Raw genomic sequence first — 24,142 nt, forward strand, 5'->3', positions numbered from 1 at the left:
TCAATCTATCTTAACAAAGAGAAGGTTAAGGAGTGACTTGATTACAATCTGTAAGTACCTACACAGGGAACAAATATATAAATGGACTTGTCGATCTAGCAGAGAAATGGTGGGGTGTTGTAGCTAGACAAATTCAGACTGGACATAAAGGTGGTTCTTTTAAAGAGAGAGGATAATTAACCATTGGAACAATTTACCAAGTGTCGTGGTGGAATCTCCATCGCTGACTATTTTTAAATAAAGATTGGATGTTTTTCCAAAAGATATGTCCTAGAAATTATTTCAGGGAAGTTCTATGACCTATGTTATAAAGGAGGTCAGACTACATGATCATTCCTCTGACCTTACAATCTATGATCAGAATTTTCCTTCTGAGAGTCAATCTCACACTTATGAAGAAGTATCCTTATGATATATATTTACAGGTAGTTATAAATCTGGACTTAATCATTTTGCAAAGGTATTCCAATAAAAACAGCACAAAGGAGATAGAACTGTGTCTAGACAGGCTCAGAAACAACAACAGTGTAGAAAGTTTCTGAACCTGAAAATGCTGTTATGTGAAAACAAGGTACATTCTCCCTAGTGCATACAGCTATGTCTGCCTATGCTCAAAGAAAGTTACAAGTTTTACCTATATACAAAATACTTCTATTTTCCTTCAAACATAGTGTTTTCTAAACATACAACATATGAGATGACCTTGGGGTGTCATATTTGCAACCAAAAGTTGCCTCACCATTGAATTTGATTTTAAAAAGTGCAGCACCTGTAGCCCCTAACATGAGAGCAAGAGATGGACAGAATAAATACAATTAAAGCAGCAATGAAGTTTAAAGCTTTTAAGACTTCCAGCCAAAGAACACTCAGGAGGATAGAGACATGACTACTATCTCCAAAGGATTAAAGTCCACTGCAAAGCACCAAAAGAAAAACAAATTGTTTTTAGTTATATAAAGATGTCCTCAATGACCCTCCCCTTGACATCCCCCAAAACACAGTAGAATTATTAGGGAACTGATTTTTCAGGGTAAGGACGGTTAGTTTTGTCGCTGGAGGACTGGAGTTGGGTAGCGACATTCAAATAGACTGAAATCCAAGCTGTAAATCTTAGGGTACATTTTTTTTAGAAACAGGTAAGTGATTTGGAAGCTTAAGTCCCATTTTCAGAAGTGACTTCGAACACATTTTCAAAGATATTTAGGCACTTTGTATGATTTTACAAAGGATCCTAAATTCCTCACTCACTTAGGAGCTTTTGTAAATTCCACTAGGCACCTAAGCAGAAAGATGCCTCAACACTTTTGAAAATCTGGCCTTTAGGAGACCAAGTCCCTTTTTGAAAATTGTATCCCTCGTCTCTCTTCCAGGCTGGGAAAACTGCACGTCTGATTTCAACTTATTGTGTTGTCTGTCCCACTCCAGTACACCTGACAAAACAGGTAAATCAACCCCCTGATATTACTAGTGTAAGAAAAGAAGCAGGAAAATAATTCTGAGGCCATCTCCGTACATCACAAAAGACCAATGAAGAGGACAAAGGCAACTGGTCTACTCTTTTCAGTTCACCTTCAAGAGACTGTTCTCCACTGAGCTGTCATGTACATCAACTCAGCAATATTTAAGGAATGAGGCTGGGATTTTTTAAGGGATTTCTAAGGCAGAGAAGTGCCCAAATCTCACTGAAAGTCAATGGGAGTTGGGCACATAACTCCCTTTGGCTCCTTTGAAAAGCTCAGCCCAAGAGGACACTGTCAGGTAGCTCTGGTCCACCTCATCCCTGTAAATGTCCTTTTTACAACAACTTTGTAATTTTCTTGTGCAGGTCTCTGATCGACACAGAGAGAAGACATTCTTTTCAAGCTCATGCTGGCTTCTTTCTATTTCAGTTATATTTGGAGCATAACTTGGTGTCTCCTGTGACGCTCCTGTTCAACAAAACACGCTGTATGCGTCCATTTTTAAAGAAAATATTTTATTACATCGTGGAAAAAAAGCATAATCATCCAGGTTCATATTGTTTAAAAAAACTGAACATTTGTTTTAGACAGCATGTTGGTATATTCTGTTCTACACGGGAATGATAAGAAGTCTACATCATTACTAGATATTGCACAGTCTGAAAGAAACAAAAACAAAAATCACATGATCTTGGGAACCATCTCACATTATGAAAAACCTACTAAGAAACATAAAAACAAAAACAAACAAACAAAACACCCTTTGTTTCTACAGTAGTTTTAAGTTTATAATTCTTGGAATGACCATATTTCACTGAAGACCACCTCAGTGACAGGAAGCTTCATTTCAGCAATCCCTTGTGCAAATAAGATTAATAATAATAATAAAAAATGCAGTTAGTCTTTTGATATCACATGGGCAGCAATAATCACATATTTGTTAAATTCCTGCCTGAAAAAAAAGGGGGGATTAGGCCATAAGTTTTGCCTGCAACTCCATCTCTGCTGCCCTTTTGAGTGCAACGTCCACCAGAAGTTGAAATCCACTAAAATCTTGGTTGAGGTCTGGTGGGGTAGGAGGAGGAGTGTTGAAAAGGCCACTTTGTGCATTTGTACCAGGTCCTAGTTTAGAAGCATCCTCGTGGTATTCAAGAGGGTTGTCTGTGAATCTGCTAGCTGATGTCTGCTGCAGGTCGGTGGTCGGGCCTACACCAGCTGGCTGGCACAAAAGGAAAGGGGCATCTTTCAATGCAGTTACAGTGGTATGGCAAATCACTGAAGGTCGAGCCAAAACAGATCCTGGGGAAGAAGGTTTAGAAGAGACAGCCTTGTTTAGTCCTGTGGTACCAGAAATAAATGAGTTCTCTTCCAACAGTGGAATGTAGTTTTTTGTGCCTGTGGAAGACTCCACTGGGCTGCCTTCAGAAATCTTGGTCCCTCTTCGTGAGATAGTGAATTGATTTGGATCCTTGCCATCCTTCCTCAGCATGTCAGGTAAAAGCCTGCGGCGTGCATTGATAAACCAGTTGCAGACCTGGGAACATAATGATATCTTAATTTCTACCTTCATTCACTTCCGCACTACATGCCATTACAGTCTTTCAGTTAGATTAATGAATCCCTTCAAGCAGTTTCCTTAACTCTACAACAAAAGAGACTGATCGACAAGTTCTGACACACCTAGTAAAAACCTCTCTCTTCTTTTTTCTTCTACCCCCAAAACTCTCTCTCCATTGCAAAAAAAAAAAAAGACTGCTAGCCTGAAGTGAAAGGTTTAGCTTTTAACTCTGAACATATATTAACCTATTACCTATTGTTCTCTGCATTTAGGTTAATTAACAACAGGAAAACCTTTTCTCTCTGAAAAGAGCCACTCCTCCCACAAACAGTTACTGATTTTTCCTGCTCAACTGACTGTGTCAATAGACATAACATGAATTACCTCATTGAAATGCATCCTTGTTTAAATATCAAGCCAGTTTCCTGGGCAATAACAGATGACTTAACGTCTTTTTTTTTTAAGTATTTCTACATAAAGTAGTTTTTCCTTATGATGTTATTAAATAAATTTTACTTAACTAATTGCAACATTTATATCAAAACCCTGATCTATAAAGATAAAAAAAATAAAATTTACCACAATAGTAATACTTTGCAATCCTATATGACCTTCCATCCAAAGATTTTAAAATACACAAACATCCATGCACTAAGGGCTTGTCTACACTATCACTTTTGTTGGTATAACTTATGTCGCTCTGGGTTGTGAAAAAACAGCCCCCTGAGTGATGTAAATTACACCGACAGAAGCACTGGTGTGGACAGCGCTCTGTTGGCGGGAGAGCAACTACAGAAGTGATTTTACAGCAGTGCAATTGCCTTAGTACAGCTGTGCCACTGTAAACTCGCTAGTGTAGACAAGCCCTAAAGTCTCTCAGCTTTCCTGTGAGGTTACCCATACTACAATGGAGGAAAGAGAGGCACAGAAAGGCTAAGTGCCATGCCCAGAATCACACATGTTTCAGTGGCAGAGTCTAGAACAAAACCCAAATCTCCTGACTCGCCATTCCCAAATAAGGGCTTCATCCTGCAAACACTCATGCATATGAATAGCTCTACCCATGTGACTTGTCCCACTGACTTTATGAATCATGAAGACTCATATAAATAAAAGTTATATATACTCAAGTGTTTGTAGGATTAGGACCAAAGTCGCCATTTTAATAGTGTAAAGAAAATTATACTGCTAATACATGTGCTTATCACCCTGATCACTTTGCTTATATGCAAAGACTAATGCACATGCTTAATTGTATGCACTTGAAGTCACTTTAGCCACAATGTGCAAAATTAAGCATGTGCATAAGACAATACAGTATCAGGGACATCATCTGTAAGCTTGTGTTTGTACACTACCTACAACAACAGGGTCCTAATCCTAGTCAATGCCTTTGGGTGCTACCACAACACAAACAATAACAACATATACAGAAAATTACATCTGCAATATGAACATTTTTAGAGAGACTAGAAAGTGGGTAACTTCATAAGTGAAAACAAAGGATCATTTTTATTTTAATCGGAGCTTTTAAAAATACCTGTAGTGTAGAGAGGTGTGTTTGTCTGGACAGTAGTGCTTTTTCTTGCTCTGATGGATAGGCATTGTATCGGTGCTCATACAGCCAGTCCCGAAGAATCTGCACTGACTCCTTGGGCAGGTTACCACGTCTCCTCCGTTTGCCTGAGGCAGTGGAAGAGGAAAGATCCAGTGGGACATCCATGGTGTCATCATCCTCTGTCTCACTGCCAGATATTGCAGCTACACCTACAGTAATAAAAAGGTGAGAATAGTCACTTCAATTCAATACTTATTTACAGCATTTCACTTCAACACCTCTCTCTCTCTCTCTCTCTATATATATATATATATGCTTCCTAACATAAACATACTATATATAATTATATACAGAAATATATACATTATTTTTTAATTTATGAAGCATTAACAAGTGGACAATTCCTTGCCAGCTCAGATTTTATGAGCCTTTATTGTGAGTCAAACCAGGCCTCATGTTTAGAAGATGTGTACTGTAACAAAAGTAGCACCAACTACCTATTCCTAGGGGATACTTCACACAATCTCATTTACTGGTTCCCTTAGCAACCTTTTATTTGGTCATATGCAGTAAGTAACTTCCATCTGATGTCAATATCATGCCAAATGTTGGTCAGCAAAGGGTGCTACTGTGGTATGCCTCCAACAATCTTTTTTCTTCAAGGCTGTTTCATGGCTAGGCAAAAAGCCAATAGACAAGAATTTCAAAACATACACCCAACCTAAACCTTGGCTGTATTGAATTACAATTTAACATGCTGGTGCGTCTCCTTCTGATTAAGGATAGCTTTATAGGTTTAAAATGTTAACAGCGCTTTCCAGAACTACTAATAAAAATGAATGGCAGAGGAAAAGAACAGAAAGCAAGTTGTGGCTGGTTCTTCTGAAGTGACACAAAATTCACTCACTGAGGAAAAAGTGTACAGCAAGGTAACAGTAAGTGCCTAAATAGTGCCACACGGTAGTATAGATTTGCTATCATTTATTTTTCTGGAGAACATGCCACACTTCAACTTTGCCCTGATTAACTTATGCTTTGAACCTTATAGTTTTCCTCACACTTCAAGTAGTGTACTTATTCAGATTTTGAGATATTTTTACTGCAAGAACTCTAGATTTACAGTTTTACTGCACATTTTTCTCCCATAGAGAAGGAATTTATTTCAATCTCATTTAGACTCTGTCTTCTGTAATTAATTCAGTAAACCATATTACTAATAACTTGGAACTACAATATGTAAACAATCAAATAAATACTTCATACTCTGTGGCTGAACAACAGTCTGCAATTCCGCTCTTCAGCAAAGTGTACAGTGTGACTGAGGAAACAAAACAAATAGCACTGAAATCCATAAAGGAAACTTTGCTTTGGCTTTAAGTACTTTAATCCCACCAGAAATTTTAGGAATCTTACAAACCATATATAAATCTAAATCACAGATACCACTAGATTCAATTAGCACAGTTCAGAAGCTTTTCTGATTCACAATAGGTTTGCTTTCCAAAGCATTTTCTAGAAATGACAAAAGGAAAATGAGGCCCTAAATTACTTTTAAGTTAGTTTGAATATCCATTTTATTTAAAAAAGAAAAGAAACTTGCATATTTATAAAAGCAAGCGAAGTTAAAAACCAGGCAGAAAGGCTTCATATGGGCAGCTGTCCAAATTTCAAAACTAATACTTAAACTAAACTAGAAAAAAAAATCAGTTATATTAAAATGGAAGCTATGCCTGTGAAAAGATACAGCTATGAAACTCTACATTTATGTTCATACTTAAAAGATTTAATGGGAATCAGACCCAAAAGAGAGAGAACTAATTGTGAGTTATTGCATAGTAGTTTCACAGATACCTATGAAATGCACAAATGTGGTGTGACAGAGTTGAGCATTTGATAAGTTTTGCCTTATCTCTATTCATGAACAAATCACGGTATTCTTGAATTTGTCATTTGCAATTATTCAGATTTATCCAGGGAACTTTTTGTTAATACTCTGTGAATATTCACACTTCAGTCTGTGGTGGTTACTTAAGTAACTTGTGTGGTATTGTTTCTGTTCCCTGGATGGATGATTTATGTAACTAACCAACACTCTGAATGTTACAGTTGAATATACAGTTCATACTATGATGATTAGTTACATAAGTCATCCAGTCAGGGTACAAAAACAATGACATGCAATTTAAATAACCAACTCAAGGTAAATTCTGAATTGTATATTTGATTTAGTTCTTAGTGCATGTATGTGGTATTTTCAAGTGGGGAAAAAAATCTTAATAGCATCACATTAAAATATTATTTTGCTTGAAAAGTAAGTTATGATGGCTCTACACAGCAGCTCACTAACTGTAAAGTAGACTTATGACTAGCTGAAACTAGTTTACAGAATTCAGAGAAAGCTATAGCATAATCCCATGGTTTAAAGTTGAAGCTAGACAAATTCAGACTGTAAATAAGGCGTTTTTAAATGTCTAACAGTGAGAGTATTAACCACTGGAGCAATTTACCAAGGGTTGTGGTGGATTCGCCATCCCTGACAATTTTTAAATCAAGATTGGATGCTTTTCTAAAAGATCTGATCTAGGAATTATTTTGGGGGAAGTTTTATAGCCTGTGCTACACAGAAGGTCTGACTTGGAATCTATGAATTTATCTAATGTTCCAGACATTTCTGTTTTTGCTTGTGGTAGATTAAAAATGTTGCTGCACTGATTTTTTTAAAGAGGATAATAAAATGTTAGGCTACAGAGATAGTTATCAAAACAAAGACCTTGGGAGCCAGGAAAAGTAGGAGCTGAAGGCACACCAATGGTGCAAAGCAGGAACCAAAGAGGTGCAATCACTGTGCCTACTCAGAGGAGTAACTTTACATTCATAAGTGCAGTTATATAGAAATCATTTGAGATTAAACTCTCAAGGTCTAGTAAACATTCCATGCAAAGCTTCTTTCTAAACAGTAAGACCAGAGTTCTGCTTTGATAACAAAGATTTAGGTTTGGAACTTCTTGTTCTTTACCCGCTGCTGTAAAAATGTATTCAAAAAACCCCACCAAAATATTTGTTGAAAATGCAATCTTTCTGAGATCACATTTCTTTTTTCAAAAATTAATCAAATAAAATTGTCCTTCAAACAACTGTAAGTTTCCTAACTGTAACGCAGTAATAAAAAAAATAAATGAAACAACACTGGAGTCTGCCCTTTGATCTGCTTACTTAGTGTGACATGTTCCCTCAATTTTATGACACAAAACAGGTTTGGGTTAAACAGGAACAAACGGCATTGCAGTTTCTCATTTAAATAAAAGAGCACCAGACCTCTGAACCCTTAACAAACATCTCCAACGGCATGTGCAGAAGCTGTAGCAACAGGAAGTTAAGGCTGTAGATCTCATACAACCTCAGCTGATAACTCTGAGAGCAGAAGCCACGTTGTTGCTGTCAAAACCTGTGTTTTCATTAGAACATTCGTGCTGATTGCAACTCAGCTTTGTTTTTTCTTTTTGTTAGTAATCAGACTATATGCTGTTGGTTTCCTTTTTAGTAGGGCACAGTTGAAAGGCTTCCCACCTAGGCTCCATGTCTGGACCATTTACTGTTATTTACACCCCAGAATAAGGGCTTGTCTACATGCAGAAATACCTCCATCTTATTTTAAGTTGTGATTTTAAAACTAATTCTGTTATACTTGTATCAAGGCCTTTGTGGACACTTATTTCTGTTTAAATCAGGCTTTTACAAGTTAGCTTCAGTTGATTATATGTCTAAACTGAAATAAGCCACTCTTAAACTGATGCAAGAATGTCTACAGAGTGTTTTGCACTACTTAAGCTGAACTGGTGCACCTTTGTATGTAAACAGGGCCTAAGACACAAGAAGTGACCCTGTCTCTAATTCTATAAGATTCACTCAGATAAGCAGTCCTTATTCATACAAAAATAGTTTCACTGATTTCAGTGAGGACTACTCCTAAAGGTTGTAGGATCAGCAGGCCCCCTTCTTTTATATAATGTGAATTGATTTACCTGCACCCAACGTCTAGTCTGGCAGCATGTAGAGAATTTAACATACTGTGTTACATCACATCACAGGACAAAGGCTGCAGCTGCAACAGGCTTAGCAGCGCTGTTGCAGCTTGCTTGCCACACACACTGTGCACACCACAGCGCTGCACAAGCACAGCTGCAAACTCTGGCGCTGGCAGCTGGCTGCAGCAGGTCTTGCCTGGGGTGGGTGCTGCTGCTTTGCAGGCTGTGCTGGTCATCATCAAGTGTGGCCACTATTGGCAGTGTTACCACTCATAGTAGTATCCAGGTATGCTAACTTTAAATTAACTAATTTATTCCCTTTGTTTTTGTTTGTTTTATTGTTGTGTTTTGTGTTTGTGTCATGCAGGGCTGGGCTCCGTGCTGCTTGCAGGAGCTGCTTCAAACATAGCTTCTGTGCTTGCTGTCAACTGTAAAAAACTGTAAACAAATGAATGAGATAATGCTGCAGTTTTGAGAGAGTTGGAGGGGGGAGGGAGGGGGGGAGGGGGGAGAGGGGGGGAGAGCATGTTTGTTGCAGGTAGTTAAGGGGGGGGTAAGGAAAATTTTTTTTTTTTTCATGTTGCCCCCCAAATCCTCTCTCCTCTCCCTCTCTCTCTCCCTCCCACACACCCACACCCCAAAAGCTTGTTGCTGCCACTGTTGCCACTTGAATGCTGGGATAGCTGCCATTCATCACTCCCCTCAGCGCTGCAATGCTAATGCAACAACACACAGCACTGCGCTGGTAGGCTGTGTGGTGACACCACACCCCGGCCCTGCACAGCTGGACGACCAGCGCTGCAACTACCAGCGCTGCAGATTTGTAAGTGTAGCCATACCCAAAGAGATCCTAAGTCCCTTTCTTGTTCACTGCTAGGGAGATCATGCCTTGAACACTGCATAAAATTCTGAGCACCTCAATACCTGGATTTTACTAAATAACGGGAAAGAATTCAATTAAAGCTTCCTGGCTTAAAGGGCTGGAGGGATAAATCTGATGAGGAAAAAAATAATTATGTGCATAGTTTTTCAAAATGATAACTAAAGTTAATATGGAAAAAACTATCAGTACTTATTAGGTATGAACACCAAGAAGGAGAAAGAATTATTTGGGATAGATTGGGGCCTTAACTAGGAGAAATGGAATGAAGTTAAGCAAATTAAAATTTGGGCTGAATATCAGGAAAAAATATCCTATTGTACTGTAGCAGAGCTTCTCAAGAGAACTGGTAGAAACCAATTGTTTGAATCACTTGAAACTGAACGAGTATACTGCAAGGCACAGTCTCCTTTGGCAGAAGGAATAGATTAGATCACCTCATGGATATTCTAGCTCCATTTTTATGTTTCTGTGAATTTCTTTGGTTGGGTTTTACATGTATATATCTAGATAATATTTTCAATCTAAAAAGCCCCCAATCTTCCTGTAATTGACTTCACTAGGACTACACATAGTCATATGCACAATCTTCAACAGGGCTATATCTTTGCAGGACTGGAGACTGGAGACTACAAGTGTAGTCTATAGGGCTAGCCTATCTTCTTATATATCTTCTCTTATGGATTTATTTGTTTTATCATTATAGGATTATAAATTTGTATTAAGAGTATTTTTGGCTGTAATGCAAGGCCACATCCTGTATGCTGAGCTAATGCAAGTTAGCATACATATGTTTGAGACTGTTAGCCTAGAGAAAGTATATATGTATGTAGGTGAACTTTAACGTAGATAAGTGAGGATGGTTAAAAGCAAGATAGTATAGGTAGGGGCAACCTAAGTTCATATAGTCTTCAAACTTAGCAGGTACACCACAAAGAACACAGAAATAACTGTCTAGGCCAGAAATAACAGATAGTATGAATATGTCATTAATATGTACAAACATACCAGCCTATAAATGAAAGTGTACCCTGATATTTTTTGTGAGTGAGGAAATTAAGTTTGGATATGGAAGGAGGGCACATGAGAGAGCTGCAGTGTGACTGCTATAAGAGCTACATTTCATTATTATTATTTAGGAAATAAACTTTTGCCATCCATGGAAGAGGTTTCAGAGATTTAATTTAAGATATACCAATTTGGAAAGGAACTTTAGTTAAAGGTTTGTGAATTTTTTTTTTAAATAATCAGGTTAAATAGTATCGATAATTAACCAGATCAGACACAGGAGCTATGGGGATGTGTAAGGGAATTTTCCATAGCAGATAATTAGAAAAGTTTTCCTTTTTCTTTAAATGTGATTTTACAAGTGGAAGAACCAGTTTTCTTTCCTCTGCATTGCTTGAGATTTACTGGTTCCACAAAGTAGGCTAACTTGGCTGAAATCAGGTCATGCTCTGAAACTTGAGTATCAAAATACAGGCCACAAATGCAAACTGCAAGCCCAACCTTTAATTAAAAAGGAAACAACAAAAATCATTGTCATAACTTCTTTGAAAAGTTTCCATACATCTGTGAGCTTCTTCTCACTTCCTAATTTCTGCCACATAAACTCTCAAGCAACGGTCTTCTGTCTCAAAGGTTTGCCTTCCAATGTGCTGCCTTTCATTGTTTCAGTGCAGAACTCCCAAATCACAAGGCAGATTACACACAGAGAGAAATACATAGGCAGACAAGGTAACCTCGTCAGCATTTTTCACACATATTTAGTTTGGGGGCGATGACAATAAGAGTTGGAAGTGCGTGAAGTTGGTATTTAGACAACCAGTAGCTTGCCCTCCGGGAGAGGAATCTGAACAATGGAAGCAGCAGCAGACAGGAAACCAACTCATCACCACTACTGTGCAAATAGGGAGCACAGGAATGTTCTAAAAATAACTAGTCTAAATAATTCAATAAAACCATATACCTCCAGTAACCTTAACAATCTGAACAAATCTACAAAAATGGGAAAATCTAGAGTCAAGGCTGTAACTGTCTCTAGGTACAGAGGGTTGGGCTTGGTATGCAACACGTGTTATCTAATATCACTCCAGTTAGGAGAACACTGAAATATTTGGCGGGGGGGAGGGGGGTATATAAATACAAAGTTTCGGTTTGAACTCTGAATTCCTTGCTTTTTTGAGAGTGTAAACGGGACCCGCACTGACTGTTGTCTAAAGTTTGCCTTTGCGGCTTAATTTCCTTTGTGTGTTTTATTTTAAATCAGTATAGTCCAAGATTACTTATGAGAACTACAAACTATATTAGAGCACATCTTTAAATTATACACCAAGAATTCAGAAGATGCTTAATAGGTGTATAAAAACACATACTCTAATGGCTCCAGGAACATTAACAACGAAGTAGATTTCTGGACCCTTGAACCACAAGAGCGTGTAGTAGGAAAAACAACACTGCTCTAGAGTAGTAAACATGCGCAGTACTCCTTTTTTAACCCTCAGTATCTTGGATAATTTAAAGGTCTTTAAATACCAAAAATCCTTAATATACATTACTGATTAGCCACTTAAAAATGGGGAGATAGGGAACTGACGAGGAAACAAACATCCGAAAAAGTTTTTTTTAACAGCAGTAACGTTTTAAAAATGTTTTCCAATTCTTTGCAGACACGTTTTAGTTTTCAAGATACTTAGAGGACTACAGATGGAAATATCGACAATCCCATGATTATAAAGTGTTCAAGTGGTAATTACGTAAGTGACACCAATGAAAAGTTTTTCAAACGTCTTTTTTGCTGCTTCCCCGCCACGTGGTGGGTAAGTTTTTAAATCACTTTACTTTTAGTCTTTTCCAAAAAAAAAGTCTTTGATAAAAAGGCAGGAGATAAATCTGCAGATCGATTTTAAAAAAATCTCATTTTAAATTCTCCGACAGCCCCCCACTTTTGTCCCCTTTCCCCATGCTAACTCGCAAACAAAGAGCTCCGCCACCCCGTTGTTCAGACTGCATTGCTCAGAGAGTTGTATTTGGGTTGGGATTTGCTTTTTAAAGTTGTGAAAACAATTCCAGTCCCGTCCTTGGGGACCGGACTGGAGAAATTAGAGTGAAGAGAGAGAGGGAGGAGGAAAGAGGGAAGAAAAAGGCTGTTTAAAAAAGCGAAAATAAAACTTTGTTGGGGACAAAGCAGGCAGTTCACCAGTTTTTGACAGGGAGCCAAGCAGCATGGAGAGAAAGCAGCGTCCAAACAGCCCCTCGTGTTTTGTCTGGAAGTGAAACATTATCAACTGCCATTTCAGACTTGAGCTCAACAAAGAGGAAAAGGACCAGATTAGAAAGAAAAAAAGGAGGGTGAGAGAAGAAAACCGGTTCCACTTTATTTAATAAGCCAAATCAAACTGCAATGAAGTTTAAACCACACGCCAGTTATTTCCATATGGCGAAAGCAACATGCTTTCCACTTTCCCAGCCAGCTTTAGCAACAGCACGCTGAGGAATCACTCTGTCTCTCTCACACTCACACGCACCCCCTCCCTACCTTTTTTACTTTTCATCGTGGTCTCGAGCCCCGGACTGCACCAGCTGGCAAGACTTGCTACCCAACGGGCACCCCACGCACAAATCAAGTCGCCTTTTCTTGCTTGCGGAGCAATCTCCGCTTTGCAACTTGGAAGGCGGGCAGAGGGCTCCCTTCCCAGCCGTGGCTGCTACCCCGGGCGCTTCAATGGGCTGTGTGTTGTGTCACCGCGAGCTGACAGCTTCCTTCTGCCTGGGATGTTTGGTCCGGATTTGGTGCTTTCCCTCCTCTTCTTTCTTTGTTCTTTTTCCCCCCCTCTCCGATGCTGGGCCCCAGCTTGTCAACGTGAGAAAAGGCACCAGGGGGAAAGGTACCCTCCGCCCACCTTTCAGCAATGAGTAAGTGAGAGAGTAACTGAGAGCAATAGACGCTTTGCCTCCTCCTCCTCCTCTCTGGCTGCGGAGACGGTTGTCAGTGGAGGGGAGGGAGCGGGATACTCTCTCATACACACACAACAGAGCGTGTGATGTGACAGTGCAGGGCAGCCAGAGCCTCTGCGCCTTCTGGTTCCTGCCTTTCTTCCTAGCCAGGCGTTTGATCATTAAACTGGGGAGGGGGAGGGGGAGGAGGATTTTGACAGCTGCCCCGGACTTAGCCTCCTCCTGTTGCTGCCGGATGAGCCACCCACTCCTTAGTGTGAAGAGAATGGAGAAGAAAGAAAAGCAGCGTAGCGCAAGAAAAGAGCGCTTAAAAGATTAGCATAGCATTGAACAAGCCCTGCTCTTCCTCCCCACCCCCACGGACCCAAAAAAAAAAATAACTAAGACGCCAAAAGGCTCCTTGCTCCTTCTCCTGCTCGGGGGTTGTTATGGTTGGAGCCGCCTTGTTATGATGCTGATGGGCTTGCAGGGCAGTTTCGAAATTCCTGGCACGCCGGAGCCCGAGACACACTGTCATTCTCACATGCTTCCAAACTTCTCAATCCCGGGGCGCGCCGCAGCGTGGCGTGCTCGGAGTCAGCGCGCCGCAGTCCCAGCTGGCCCCCAGCTGCGGCTGCCCTGACTGGAAACGGCGCGACGCGCCTGTAGGGGCTCATCCGGTGAATAATCCAGACCCTTCTCCAACGCGGATTTGGTGGCTTTGGGAGTGTTTCTTTCCCACCCACCCCCCTAGTATTTTAGAGGAACGAGCACAAAAGCCCCCCCCCCCCTTCATTCGGGTTTGCCAGGTCCACCCGTGCGAGAGAAGCTTCTCTCGGGCTGGCGTTATTTTAAGCCGATCTTTAAAGGTTTTTTTTTGTTTTGTTTTCACTTTTTTTGATAGGCTTTGCTGGGCGTTTCAATGAGACACGCTCGCTCGTGGCTTTTTAAAAAACAGCTCGACTCATCCCTCTTCGGTTATCACGTGGGTTCAGCAACAGTTTATTTTGCTGTGAGTCTGACTCTGAGAGAGGAGACATGCTGGAGTTCGAGCTGTTCCTGTAGGGTTCAACCCCCCCCCCCCCCCGCGAGGTCTTTCCATTGACTGAAACGGGAGCTGGCTCCAGCTCGTAAAATAACCAAGGCTGCTTTCCCGGAATCCCTTTGTGCTCGTCCTTCAGCGATTCCAAAACTGGATTTTGTTTGATCAGGACAAATAAAACTATTGGCATAAAACGTGTGAGGCGATGAATTCAAGGGGCTCATCCTCTGCTTGAACTTTAGCAGGGAAAGCCCCTGTGCACTCACTCTCAACACCACGCAACAGTGTTTGAATTAAGAAAGGAGCGTTCCCCATAGTTTAGGTTGTAAAAGCAAACCTGGTTTTAAATTACACAATGAAACAGACCAGGAACCATGGCTTTACTTTAGGGCCAGCAGCCTACAGCTAGGTACAAAAGCCCATGCGCGCCTGACACAGAAGGGGAAGCAATAGTATTTTTTAAAATGTCCTCAAACACCGTGTAGCTGTTTTTTATAGAGTAATTACCCTGCCATTGCTGAAGATAAAACAGCTGTGACGTTCTGAATGAGGGACATATGTGGAATGGGGAGGGTGGCTTTGGAGCAATTTAAGTTAACAAGGCACTAGTGTTTGCTGCTGCCTTCTTAGTGGTTCTCTTTTATGTAACTTAGGGCAATTTGGCACAGAGATTGGTAGCTCATATCCGGTGTGTCTGTATGAAAGAGACTGAGCAACGAGTGAGTGAGTGAGCGAGCGGGGAAGGGCCTCGCGACAGTCAGACATACTGACTCACGGAGGCTTGGGCCAGTGTAGTGAGAGTAGGGGAGGAGACAAGCAGTGCAGGCTACTGCGTGGGTTGGGGAGGGAATGCTGTGTAACTATGAAAGCAACAACAGAGTGGGTCACCTGTTTGCAAAACCAAAATTGCTATTCAAACTTTCCTGGTGTTACTAGATGGGTTAGACAGCTTCAGCTTGGCAGGAGAGGGAAAGTAGCTCCCTTTCCCGCTAGCTGTATAGATTTTTAAGTTGTGGGTTTTTTTGTTTTTGTTTTTTGCCACAGGGGATGGGTGGCTTTTAAAAAAAAATACTAATTGACTAATTCTGTGGTTCAGGTGAGGGAGGTGTAAGTGTGTAGCTAAAGTTCAAGATGCTTTATAAGCATTCATGCCTCAGTTAGTTATCCCCCTCTAAGAGTGTGAAAGCAAGAGACCCAGTCAAGAGTGGGTATTTTTAACTTGAAATGAAATCATAACACTGCTTCTGAGGCACTGGTGATGACTCATGGGATTTTTTTTGTTTAAGTATCAGAGGGGTAGTTGTGTTAGTCTGGTTCTGTAAAAGCAGCAAAGAATCCTGTGGCACCTTATAGACTAACAGACGTTTTGCAGCATGAGCTTTCGTGGGTGAATACCCACTTCATCGGATTGTTCCCAGCTGAGAGCTTTGAGTTCATAACTGGGGTTTTGCACATCTTTCCTAGGTAATCCTAAAATATAATTAAGGGGTTTTTCAGAAATCTTCTGGGGGTACATCAACTCATCTAGATAGTTGCCTACTTTAGCAACAGGCTACATAAAAACCACTAGCAAAGTCAGTATCAACTAAAATTTCATATGATGACTTCTTTATATTACTGTAGTCTCAATGCTATATATTGAAATGTAAATACAGTATTTATATTCCAGTAGATTATTTTTATAATTATGGTAAAAATGAGTCAACACTTTTTCAGTAATAGGGTGCTGTGACACTTGTATTTTTATGTCTAATTTTGTAAGCAAGTAGTATTTGAGGGAGGTGAAATTTGGGATATGCAAGACCAATTAGACTCCGGAAAGGGGTATGGTAATCTGGAAAGGTTAAGAACCCCTGCTTTAGGAGATGCTACATAACAGCCAGGCCTGTTCTCACTCACTAGTTTCTTATTGGCTTTGGAGTTGCTAACATGTTAGTAGTTTAAATATTAATTTATACATTGAGTATATGGAAAACAAGTAATGCCATTTGGTGAAGATAAATCAGGATTGTGTGCCTATCATGATTACTGAGATGCCCCTGCCTCCTCTTGTTCTAGAAGTTAGGGGGCTGTATATTAGTACTACCAGGACAGGTGCTCTTGGCCACCCAAAACTAAGGGGGAGGAACTAATAAGCACAAATTACCAGTGATTTCTGAGAAGGAGAAAACCGGGATAGGAGTGGTGGTCAGGGTAAAAATCAGATAATCAGAAGGGACACCAGAGAACTACTGACAGTGCCTAGTGCTCCTCAGAGGTTTCTAAGGGGTCAGTGGACACTGCCCAGAAGAACTCAGCTGGGAGTTGCCAACTTTCTGATTACAGAAAACCAAACACCCTTTCCCCTACCCTGCCCCTTCTCTGAGGCCCCATCCCCCACTCACTCCATCCCTCTCCCTCTGTTGCTGGCTATCCCCCACCTTTACTCATTTTCACCCAGCTGGGGCAGTGGGTTAGAGGTTTTGGAGTGTGGGAGGGGGGCTCAAGATTGGGGCAGGCAGTTGGGGTGTGTGGGGGGTGAGGGCTCTGAGGTGGGGCAAGTAAGGGCTTTGGGGTGCAGGGTGGGGGCTCTGGTATGGTGTTTGGGTGCAGGAGGAGGTTCTGAGCTGGGGCAGGGGGCTGAGGTGTGAGAGTGGATTCCAAGCTGGTGCAGAGGGCTGGGGTATGTTTAGGAGGGTGAGGGCTCTGGCTGGGGATGCAGGCTCTGGTGTGGGGCGAGGGATTAGGGGGTTTGGGGTACAGCAGGGGGCTCTAAGATGGGGCTGAGGGGTTTGGAGTGTGGGCTCTGGGAGGGCATTTGGATGTGGGAGGGAGCTTAGGGTTGGGGCATGGGAGGGGGTGCAGGCTCTGTGCAGTGCTTACCTTAGGTGGCTCCCAGAAGCAGCCAGTATGTCTTTGTGGGCTCCTAGGCAGAGGCACAGCCAGGTGTTTCTGTGCACGGCCTCTGGGCGCAAGCATTGTCCGCACAGCTCGGGGTGGGGCACTGTGTGGAGCCTCCCTGGCTGCCCCTGAGCCTAGGGGCTGCAGCGATCTGCCATCTGCTTCCAGGAGCCATGCGGAGCCGGGGCAGGCAGGGAGCCCTGCTGTGCTACTGACTGGACTTTTAGTGATGCTGACCATAGCAGCCAGGGTCCCTTTTAGACCAGGTGTTCTGGTCGAAAACCGGATGCTGGCAACTCTAGCTGGGAGGCCTCACTGGAAAAGGGAACAGAAATAAGCTCCACAATCACAGAGTATCACTCCCCCTCATCTAGCTTCCTCCTCCTGGTATAATGGATGGCTGTGCTGCCCATTGCCGTAAAGTAACAGTTAATTTAAATCCCATCATTTTGTATGTATAGTTGGGATTATGTTTACCAATGTGCATAAATGCAAAGTAATCAACACTGAATTTCTTCTGCCATCATGTTGGCCAGTCACCCAGTTTAGTGAGATTTCTTTAGAATGCTTCACAGTCTGCTTTGGGCTTAACTATTTTGAGTAATACTGTATTGTCTGCAAATTTTGCCACCTCACTGTTTACCCCTTTTTCCAGATCATATTCATAATATGTTGAACAGCACGGCTTCTAGTACAGATAACTGGGGGACACTACTATTTACATCTCTCCATTCTGAAAACTGTTTATTCCTACTGTTTGCTTCCTGTCTCTTAACCAGTTACTGATCCAGGAGAGGACCTTCCCTCTTATCCTATGACTGCTTACTTTGCTTAAGAACCTTTTGTGAGGGACCTTGTCAAAGACATTCTGAAAGTCCAAGCACACTATATCCACTTGATTACTCTTGTCCACATGTTTGACCGCCTCAAAGAATTAATAGGTTGGTGAGTTATGATTTCATGTTGATTCTTCCCCAACAAATAGTGTTCATCTGTCTGACAATTCTGTTCTTTACTATAGTTTCAACCAACTTACCTGGTACTGAAATTAACCTTACTGGCCTGTAATTGTCAAGGTCCCCTCTGGAGCCTTTTTAAAAAATTAGTGTCACGTTCACTATCCTCCAGTCAGCTGGTACAGAAGCTGATTTAAATAAGTTACATACCACAGTTATAGTTTTGAAATTTCATATTTGTGTGCTGTGATACAGCATGGCTAGAGGGCAGCAGGAGAGGGTTAGAAGAGAGCCTTATTCCCTGTAAGGGGGAGAAAGTTTGCTATAGATTAACTAGAGCACTTGAAGCCAATTAGAGCACCTGCAGTCAGTCACATGATAAACCCTGCTTCAATTAGACAGGGTGGAAGTTGGAGCAGAAAGAATTGGTGTTGGAGCAGAGGACAGTTTGGAGAAGAGCTGTGGTGGGCTAAGAAGTCCAAGACCCTAGGTAAAGGGGCGCCTAGCTTATACAGAGGGAGGGCAGGAAGCCCCCCCACAAGCTGAAGGGCAGGAGAGGGAAGTAGCCCAGGGGAAGGAACCGTCAGTTCAAATTGTTCACCACTATCCTCAGGGCCCCTGGGCTGGGACCTGGAGTAGAGGGTGGGCCCAGGTCCCTCCCTCCCTCTCCACTCCCCTCCCCTTCTCTAAGACTTTAGTGGGGCAGTTAATATTCCAATTCGGGGCAATAAATGATGCCCTGAACCCCCCCCCCCCCCCCCCCAAAGAAGAGACAGCATGAGACCCATCGTAATAGTGCTGGCAATTTGCCACAGTGCCTTCAAAACTCTTGTGTCTGGTCCTGGTGACACATTACTGTTTGTTTGTTCCAAAATCTCTATTGACACCTCAATATGGGACAGTTCCTCAGATTTGTCACCTAAAAAGAATGGCTCAGGTGTGGGAATCTCCTTGCATCCCCTGCTTTGAAAATGGATACAAATAATTCATTTAGCTTCTCTGCCATGGCTTTATCTTCTTTGAGTGCCTCTTCAGCATTTCAATTATCCAGTGGTCCCACTGATTGGCAGGCTCCCTGTTTCTGATGTACTTAAACAATTTTACTGGAAGGTGTATGAGTAGTTTAACATTTTTCCTCTGGGTTCTACTTTGCATTTTTCAACCCTGAATTTAATTTGCCAGGGTGTTCACCTAGCTTATTTAGGTCTCTCTGAAGTTCCTCACAGTCTTCTTGTTCTACATAATCCTAAGTAACTTTGCATCATCTGTGAATTACTACTTGCCACTCTTCCAGATCTTTTATGTATTAAATAACAGAAGACCTAGTAAGGAATCTTGATGAAAATTGACCTTTTAATTAAATCCTTCTTTTTGCTTTCTGGGTTTTAGCCAGTTCTTGATCTGTGAAAATATTTTGCCTCCCTGCCCACCATGACTATTTAGCGTCTTTAGTAGCCTCTTGTGTGGAATCTTGTCAAAGGCTTTTTGGAAGTATACATTATTTATCAGCCAGTTGTGAATATGGTATTTATTTACATAAAGATTAAAAGCCACATAGATGCCATGGGGGAAGTTTATGAAATGTAATTTCTCCACTAAAATTCAGATGTGTGAAATTTTTTTAAAGTGAATTATAGGTTTAATTTCATTTAGGATAATGAATTGTACTAGATGGTGGTCATTTTCAGGAATTAAAAAATAAATAAAATGTGGTCAGGGAATTGGATACCTCAGGAAATATGGAACTTATGGTCTCTGAGTCTATATTAGTGACAACTTTTGTCTACTACTGACAAGTCTCTCAGCTATTTTGTGTTCTGTGTGTAACCTGTTGGTTTTAAATCCACTTTGTATTATAGTGGAACACAGGTGTCTATATCAACACCACCGTTATAACTGGAATCCTTGTTAAGTTTTTCAGCATAGCTCAAGAATTGGTTGGCAAGCAACAAACACTACAATTTGGTTGATTTAGTGTACCCCCTCTACACATTATACCTCATTTGAAAGCTTATGTCTACTTTAAGAGGAGGCATGATATGGTGCTGTCAAGTGGTGATGTTACCACCGAAATGAGGATAAACAATGACATAGAATCATAGAACTGGAAGGGACCTCGAGAGGTCATCTAGTCCAGTCCCCTGCACTCAAGGCAGGACTAAATATTATCTATACCATCCCTGACAGATGTTTGTTAAACCTGCTCTTAAAAATCCCCAGTGATGGAGATTCCATAACATCCCTAGACAATTTATTCCAGTGCTTAACCACTCTGACAGTTACAAAGTTTTTCCTAATGTCTAATTTAAACTGCCTTTGCTGCAATTTAAGCCCATTGCTTCTTGTCCTATCCTCAGAGGTTAAGAGGTCTCCTTCCTCCTTGTAACAACCTTTTATGTACTTGAAAACTGTTATGTCCCCTCTCAGTCTTCTCTTCTCCAGACTAAACAAACCCAATTTTTGTCATTCTTCCCTATAGCTCATGCTTTCTAGACCTTTAATCATTTTTCAGAGAGGTAGCTATGTTAGTAAAAACAACGAGGAGTCCTTGTGGCACCTTAGAGACTAACAAATTTATTTGGGCATAAGATTTCATGGGCTATGACCCATTTTATCATATTCATGGAGTGGAAAATACAATAAATATACCGCACATGAAAAGATGGGAGTTGCCTTACCAAGTGGTGGGTGTGCGTGTGTGTGTGTGTCAGTGCTAATGAGGCCAATTCAATCATGGATGTGGCCCATTCCCAACAGTTGACAAGAAGGTGTGAGTAGCAACAGAGTGAAAGTTATTCTTTGTAGTGACCCAGCTACTCCAGTCTTTATTCAGGCCTAATTTGATGGTGTCCAGTTTGCAAATTAATTCCAGTTCTGCAGTTTCTCATTGCAGTGTGTTTTTGAAGTTTTTTTTGTTGAGGAATAGCCGCCTTTAAGTCTGTTATTGAGTGTCCAGGGAGATTGAAGTGCTCTCCTACTGGTTTTTGAATGCTACAACTCTTGATGTCCGATTTGTGTCCATTTATTCTTTTGCGCAGAGACTGTCCTGTTTGGCCAATGTACATAGCAGAGGGGCACTGCTGGCACAGGATGGCATATATCACATTGGTAGATGTGCAGGTGAACGAGCCCCTGATGGTGTGGCTAAGTCCTATGATGGTGTCCCTTGAATAGATATGTGGACAGAGTTGGTAACAGGGTTTGTTGCAGGGATTGGTTCCTGGGTTAGTGTTTCTGTTGTGTGGTGTGTAGTTGCTGGTGAGTATTTGCTTCAGGTTGGGGGGCTGTCTGTAAGTGAGGACTGGCCTGACTCCCAAGGTCTGTGAGAACGAGGGATCGTCCTTCAGGATAGGTTGTAGATCCTTGATGTTGCGCTGGAGAGGTTTTAGTTGGGGGCTGTAGGTGATGGCTAGTGGCGTTGTTACTTTCTTTGTTGGGCCTGTCCTATAGTAGGTGACTTCCGCCATCTTGCTGCACTGGCATCATGGGGCGCATGAATGTTCTGGCCGATGCCCTTAAGAGCATCAACAGTGCAGAGAAACGTGGAAAACGTCAAGTTCTCATTAGACCGTGCTCTAAAGTAATCGTGCGGTTTTTAACTGTGATGATGAAGCATGGTTACATTGGTGAATTTGAGATCATTGATGATCACAGAGCTGGGAAAATTGTTGTTAATCTGACAGGCAGACTGAACAAGTGTGGTGTGATCAGTCCCAGATTTGATGTTCAGTTGAAGGACCTGGAAAAGTGGCAGAACAACCTTTTGCCTTCACGTCAGTTTGGGTACATAGTGCTGACAACTTCCGCTGGCATCATGGACCATGAGGAAGCAAGGCGAAAACACACAGGAGGCAAAATCCTGGGATTCTTTTTCTAAAACTTGTAAAAGAGGCATACTAATAAATTGTTCAAATGGAAGAAAAAAAACAACAACAACCCTTCTGGCTCTGTCAATCTGTTTCTTCACTCCCCCAGGCGGGTACTGTAGTTTTAAGAACGCTTGATAGAAATCCTGTAGGTGTTTGCCTCTGTCTGAGGGATTGCAGCAAATGTGGTTGTATCTCAGGGCTTGGTTGTAGACAATGGATCGTGTCGGGATGAAAGCTGGAGGCATGTAGGTAAGTATAGTGGTCAGTAAGTTTCTGGTGTAGGATGGTGTTTGTGACCATTGCTTATTTGCACTGTAGTGTCCAGGAAGTGGATCTCTTGTGTGGACTGGTCCAGGTTGATGGTGGGGTGGAAATTGTTGAAATCCTGGTGGAATTCCTCAAGGGCCTCCTTCCCATGGGTCCAGATGATGAAGATGTCATCAATGTAGTGCAAGTAGAGCAGGGGCATTAGGGGATAAGAGCTGAGGAAGCGTTGTTCTAAGTCAGCCATAAAAATGTTGGCATATTGTGGGCTGTGCGAGTACCCATAGCAGTGCTGCTGACCTGAAGGTATAAATTGTCCCCAAATCTGAAAAATTGTGGGTGAGGACAAAGTCACAAAGCTCAGCTACCATGTTACCCTTTTAAAGTACATAAAAGGTTATGTCCTCTGTCTTGACTAAACAAGCCCAATTTTTTCAATCTTCCCTTATAGGTCATGATACATGACCAGAAAGGGTTAAGCATCCTGAAGGATAAATGACTTAAATTCAGCCTTTACAGACATATGGGGAGATAATGTTTGTTTTTACACATATATATTGGTAAAGGTCAACAATGTAATCAAACATTCCCTGTCTATGCTGTATTCTGTTAATTCAGAGATCAAAAGGACATCTTAACATTTAAATGAACTGTAAACATAGGCTATGGCCTTATTCATCTCTTTGACATGCATAGCAAATCATCTGTGAATGGTGGAAAAACAGGCAATTGCCTTATGTTAATCTGTGTGAATAATTACCAGCAATGCTTAGGAAATGGGGCCACTTCAAAGTCCTCATAGAATATCAGGGTTGGAAGGGACCTCAGGAGGTCATCTAGTCCAACCTCCTGCTCAAAGCAGGACCAATCTGCAGACAGTTTTTTACCCCAGTTCCCTAAATGGCCCCCTCAAGGATTGAACTCACAACTGTGGGTTTAGCAGGCTAATGCTCAAACCACTGAGCTATCCCTCCCCACCCTTCTGCATGCCTATTGTTCGCAGAAAGACTCCGAGCTGTCAAAGAAGGCCTGAAACTATATTAAAAAAAAAATCACTTGGATCCTGATCCTGTCATCTCAGATCTGCTTGAGGTTTCACGCAGGGGAAGCCTAAATCATAAGGACTGAGATCCCAGTTCTGACTGGACCAGCCTGAATATAAACACTGGACTATAACTTATAGACTATTTCTGAAAGAACTCTGCATCTATGAAGCTCGCCATCTCTGCTTTGAATCTGAATCTCAAGATTATATTCATGTTTGTATGTATACTAATCTTTTAACCAGTGCTATCTTTTCTTTAATACATTTTAGTTTAGTTAATAGGAATTGGCTGTAAGCGTGTATTTGGGTAAGATCTGGAATGTTCATTAACCTCGGAGGTAATGTGTCCGATCCTTTGGGATTGGTAGAACCTTTTTTATATGATTAAGATTTTCAGTGATCCTCGTCATATTTGACTTGGGTGTCTAGATGGAGGCCTGAGGCTGCGTTACTTTAAGGGAACTGTATTGTTGGCTTCTGAGTAACCAGTGAGGTATTATAGAAGCTGTTTTGTGCTTGTTTGGTATATCTAAGTATTAGCATATCTACCAGCTTTGGGGATTGTCTACCCCATTCTTTGCAGTTCACCCTAACTGAGTGACTGCAGTTGGCTCCCCTGGGACTCCGGTCACATCATGTTTTCTAGACCTTTAATAATTTTTGTTGCCC

General features: G+C 41.5%; 2 protein-coding genes across 4 annotated transcripts; one reads left to right on the forward strand and one right to left on the reverse strand.

Annotated features, from left to right (window-relative positions):
- Positions 1 to 1,988: 1,988 nt before the first annotated feature.
- TGIF1 (TGFB induced factor homeobox 1) lies at positions 1,989 to 14,139 on the reverse strand. 3 transcript variants are annotated; one of them, XM_039526920.1, is made up of 4 exons: positions 13,020 to 14,139; positions 5,840 to 5,894; positions 4,559 to 4,785; positions 1,989 to 2,994 (listed from the first exon to the last, which is right to left on the reverse strand). In XM_039526920.1, exons 3-4 carry the CDS (start codon positions 4,739 to 4,741, stop codon positions 2,431 to 2,433), a joined length of 747 nt encoding a protein of 248 aa, XP_039382854.1. In that variant the 5' UTR covers positions 4,742 to 4,785; positions 5,840 to 5,894; positions 13,020 to 14,139; the 3' UTR covers positions 1,989 to 2,430. The 3 variants fall into 3 exon arrangements, with proteins under 3 accessions (XP_039382854.1, XP_039382855.1, XP_039382853.1); XM_039526921.1 differs by having other exon boundaries at positions 5,833 to 5,894; XM_039526919.1 differs by lacking the exon at positions 5,840 to 5,894.
- Positions 14,140 to 21,747: 7,608 nt separating this feature from the next.
- On the forward strand, positions 21,748 to 22,218 carry LOC120398188 (40S ribosomal protein S15a). The gene has a single exon (XM_039525347.1). It carries the CDS (start codon positions 21,780 to 21,782, stop codon positions 22,170 to 22,172), a length of 393 nt encoding a protein of 130 aa, XP_039381281.1. The 5' UTR covers positions 21,748 to 21,779; the 3' UTR covers positions 22,173 to 22,218.
- Positions 22,219 to 24,142: the final 1,924 nt, after the last annotated feature.

The sequence above is a fragment of the Mauremys reevesii genome, linkage group 2 (assembly GCF_016161935.1).
Source record: "Mauremys reevesii isolate NIE-2019 linkage group 2, ASM1616193v1, whole genome shotgun sequence".
NCBI classification, from domain to species: domain Eukaryota; kingdom Metazoa; phylum Chordata; order Testudines; family Geoemydidae; genus Mauremys; species Mauremys reevesii.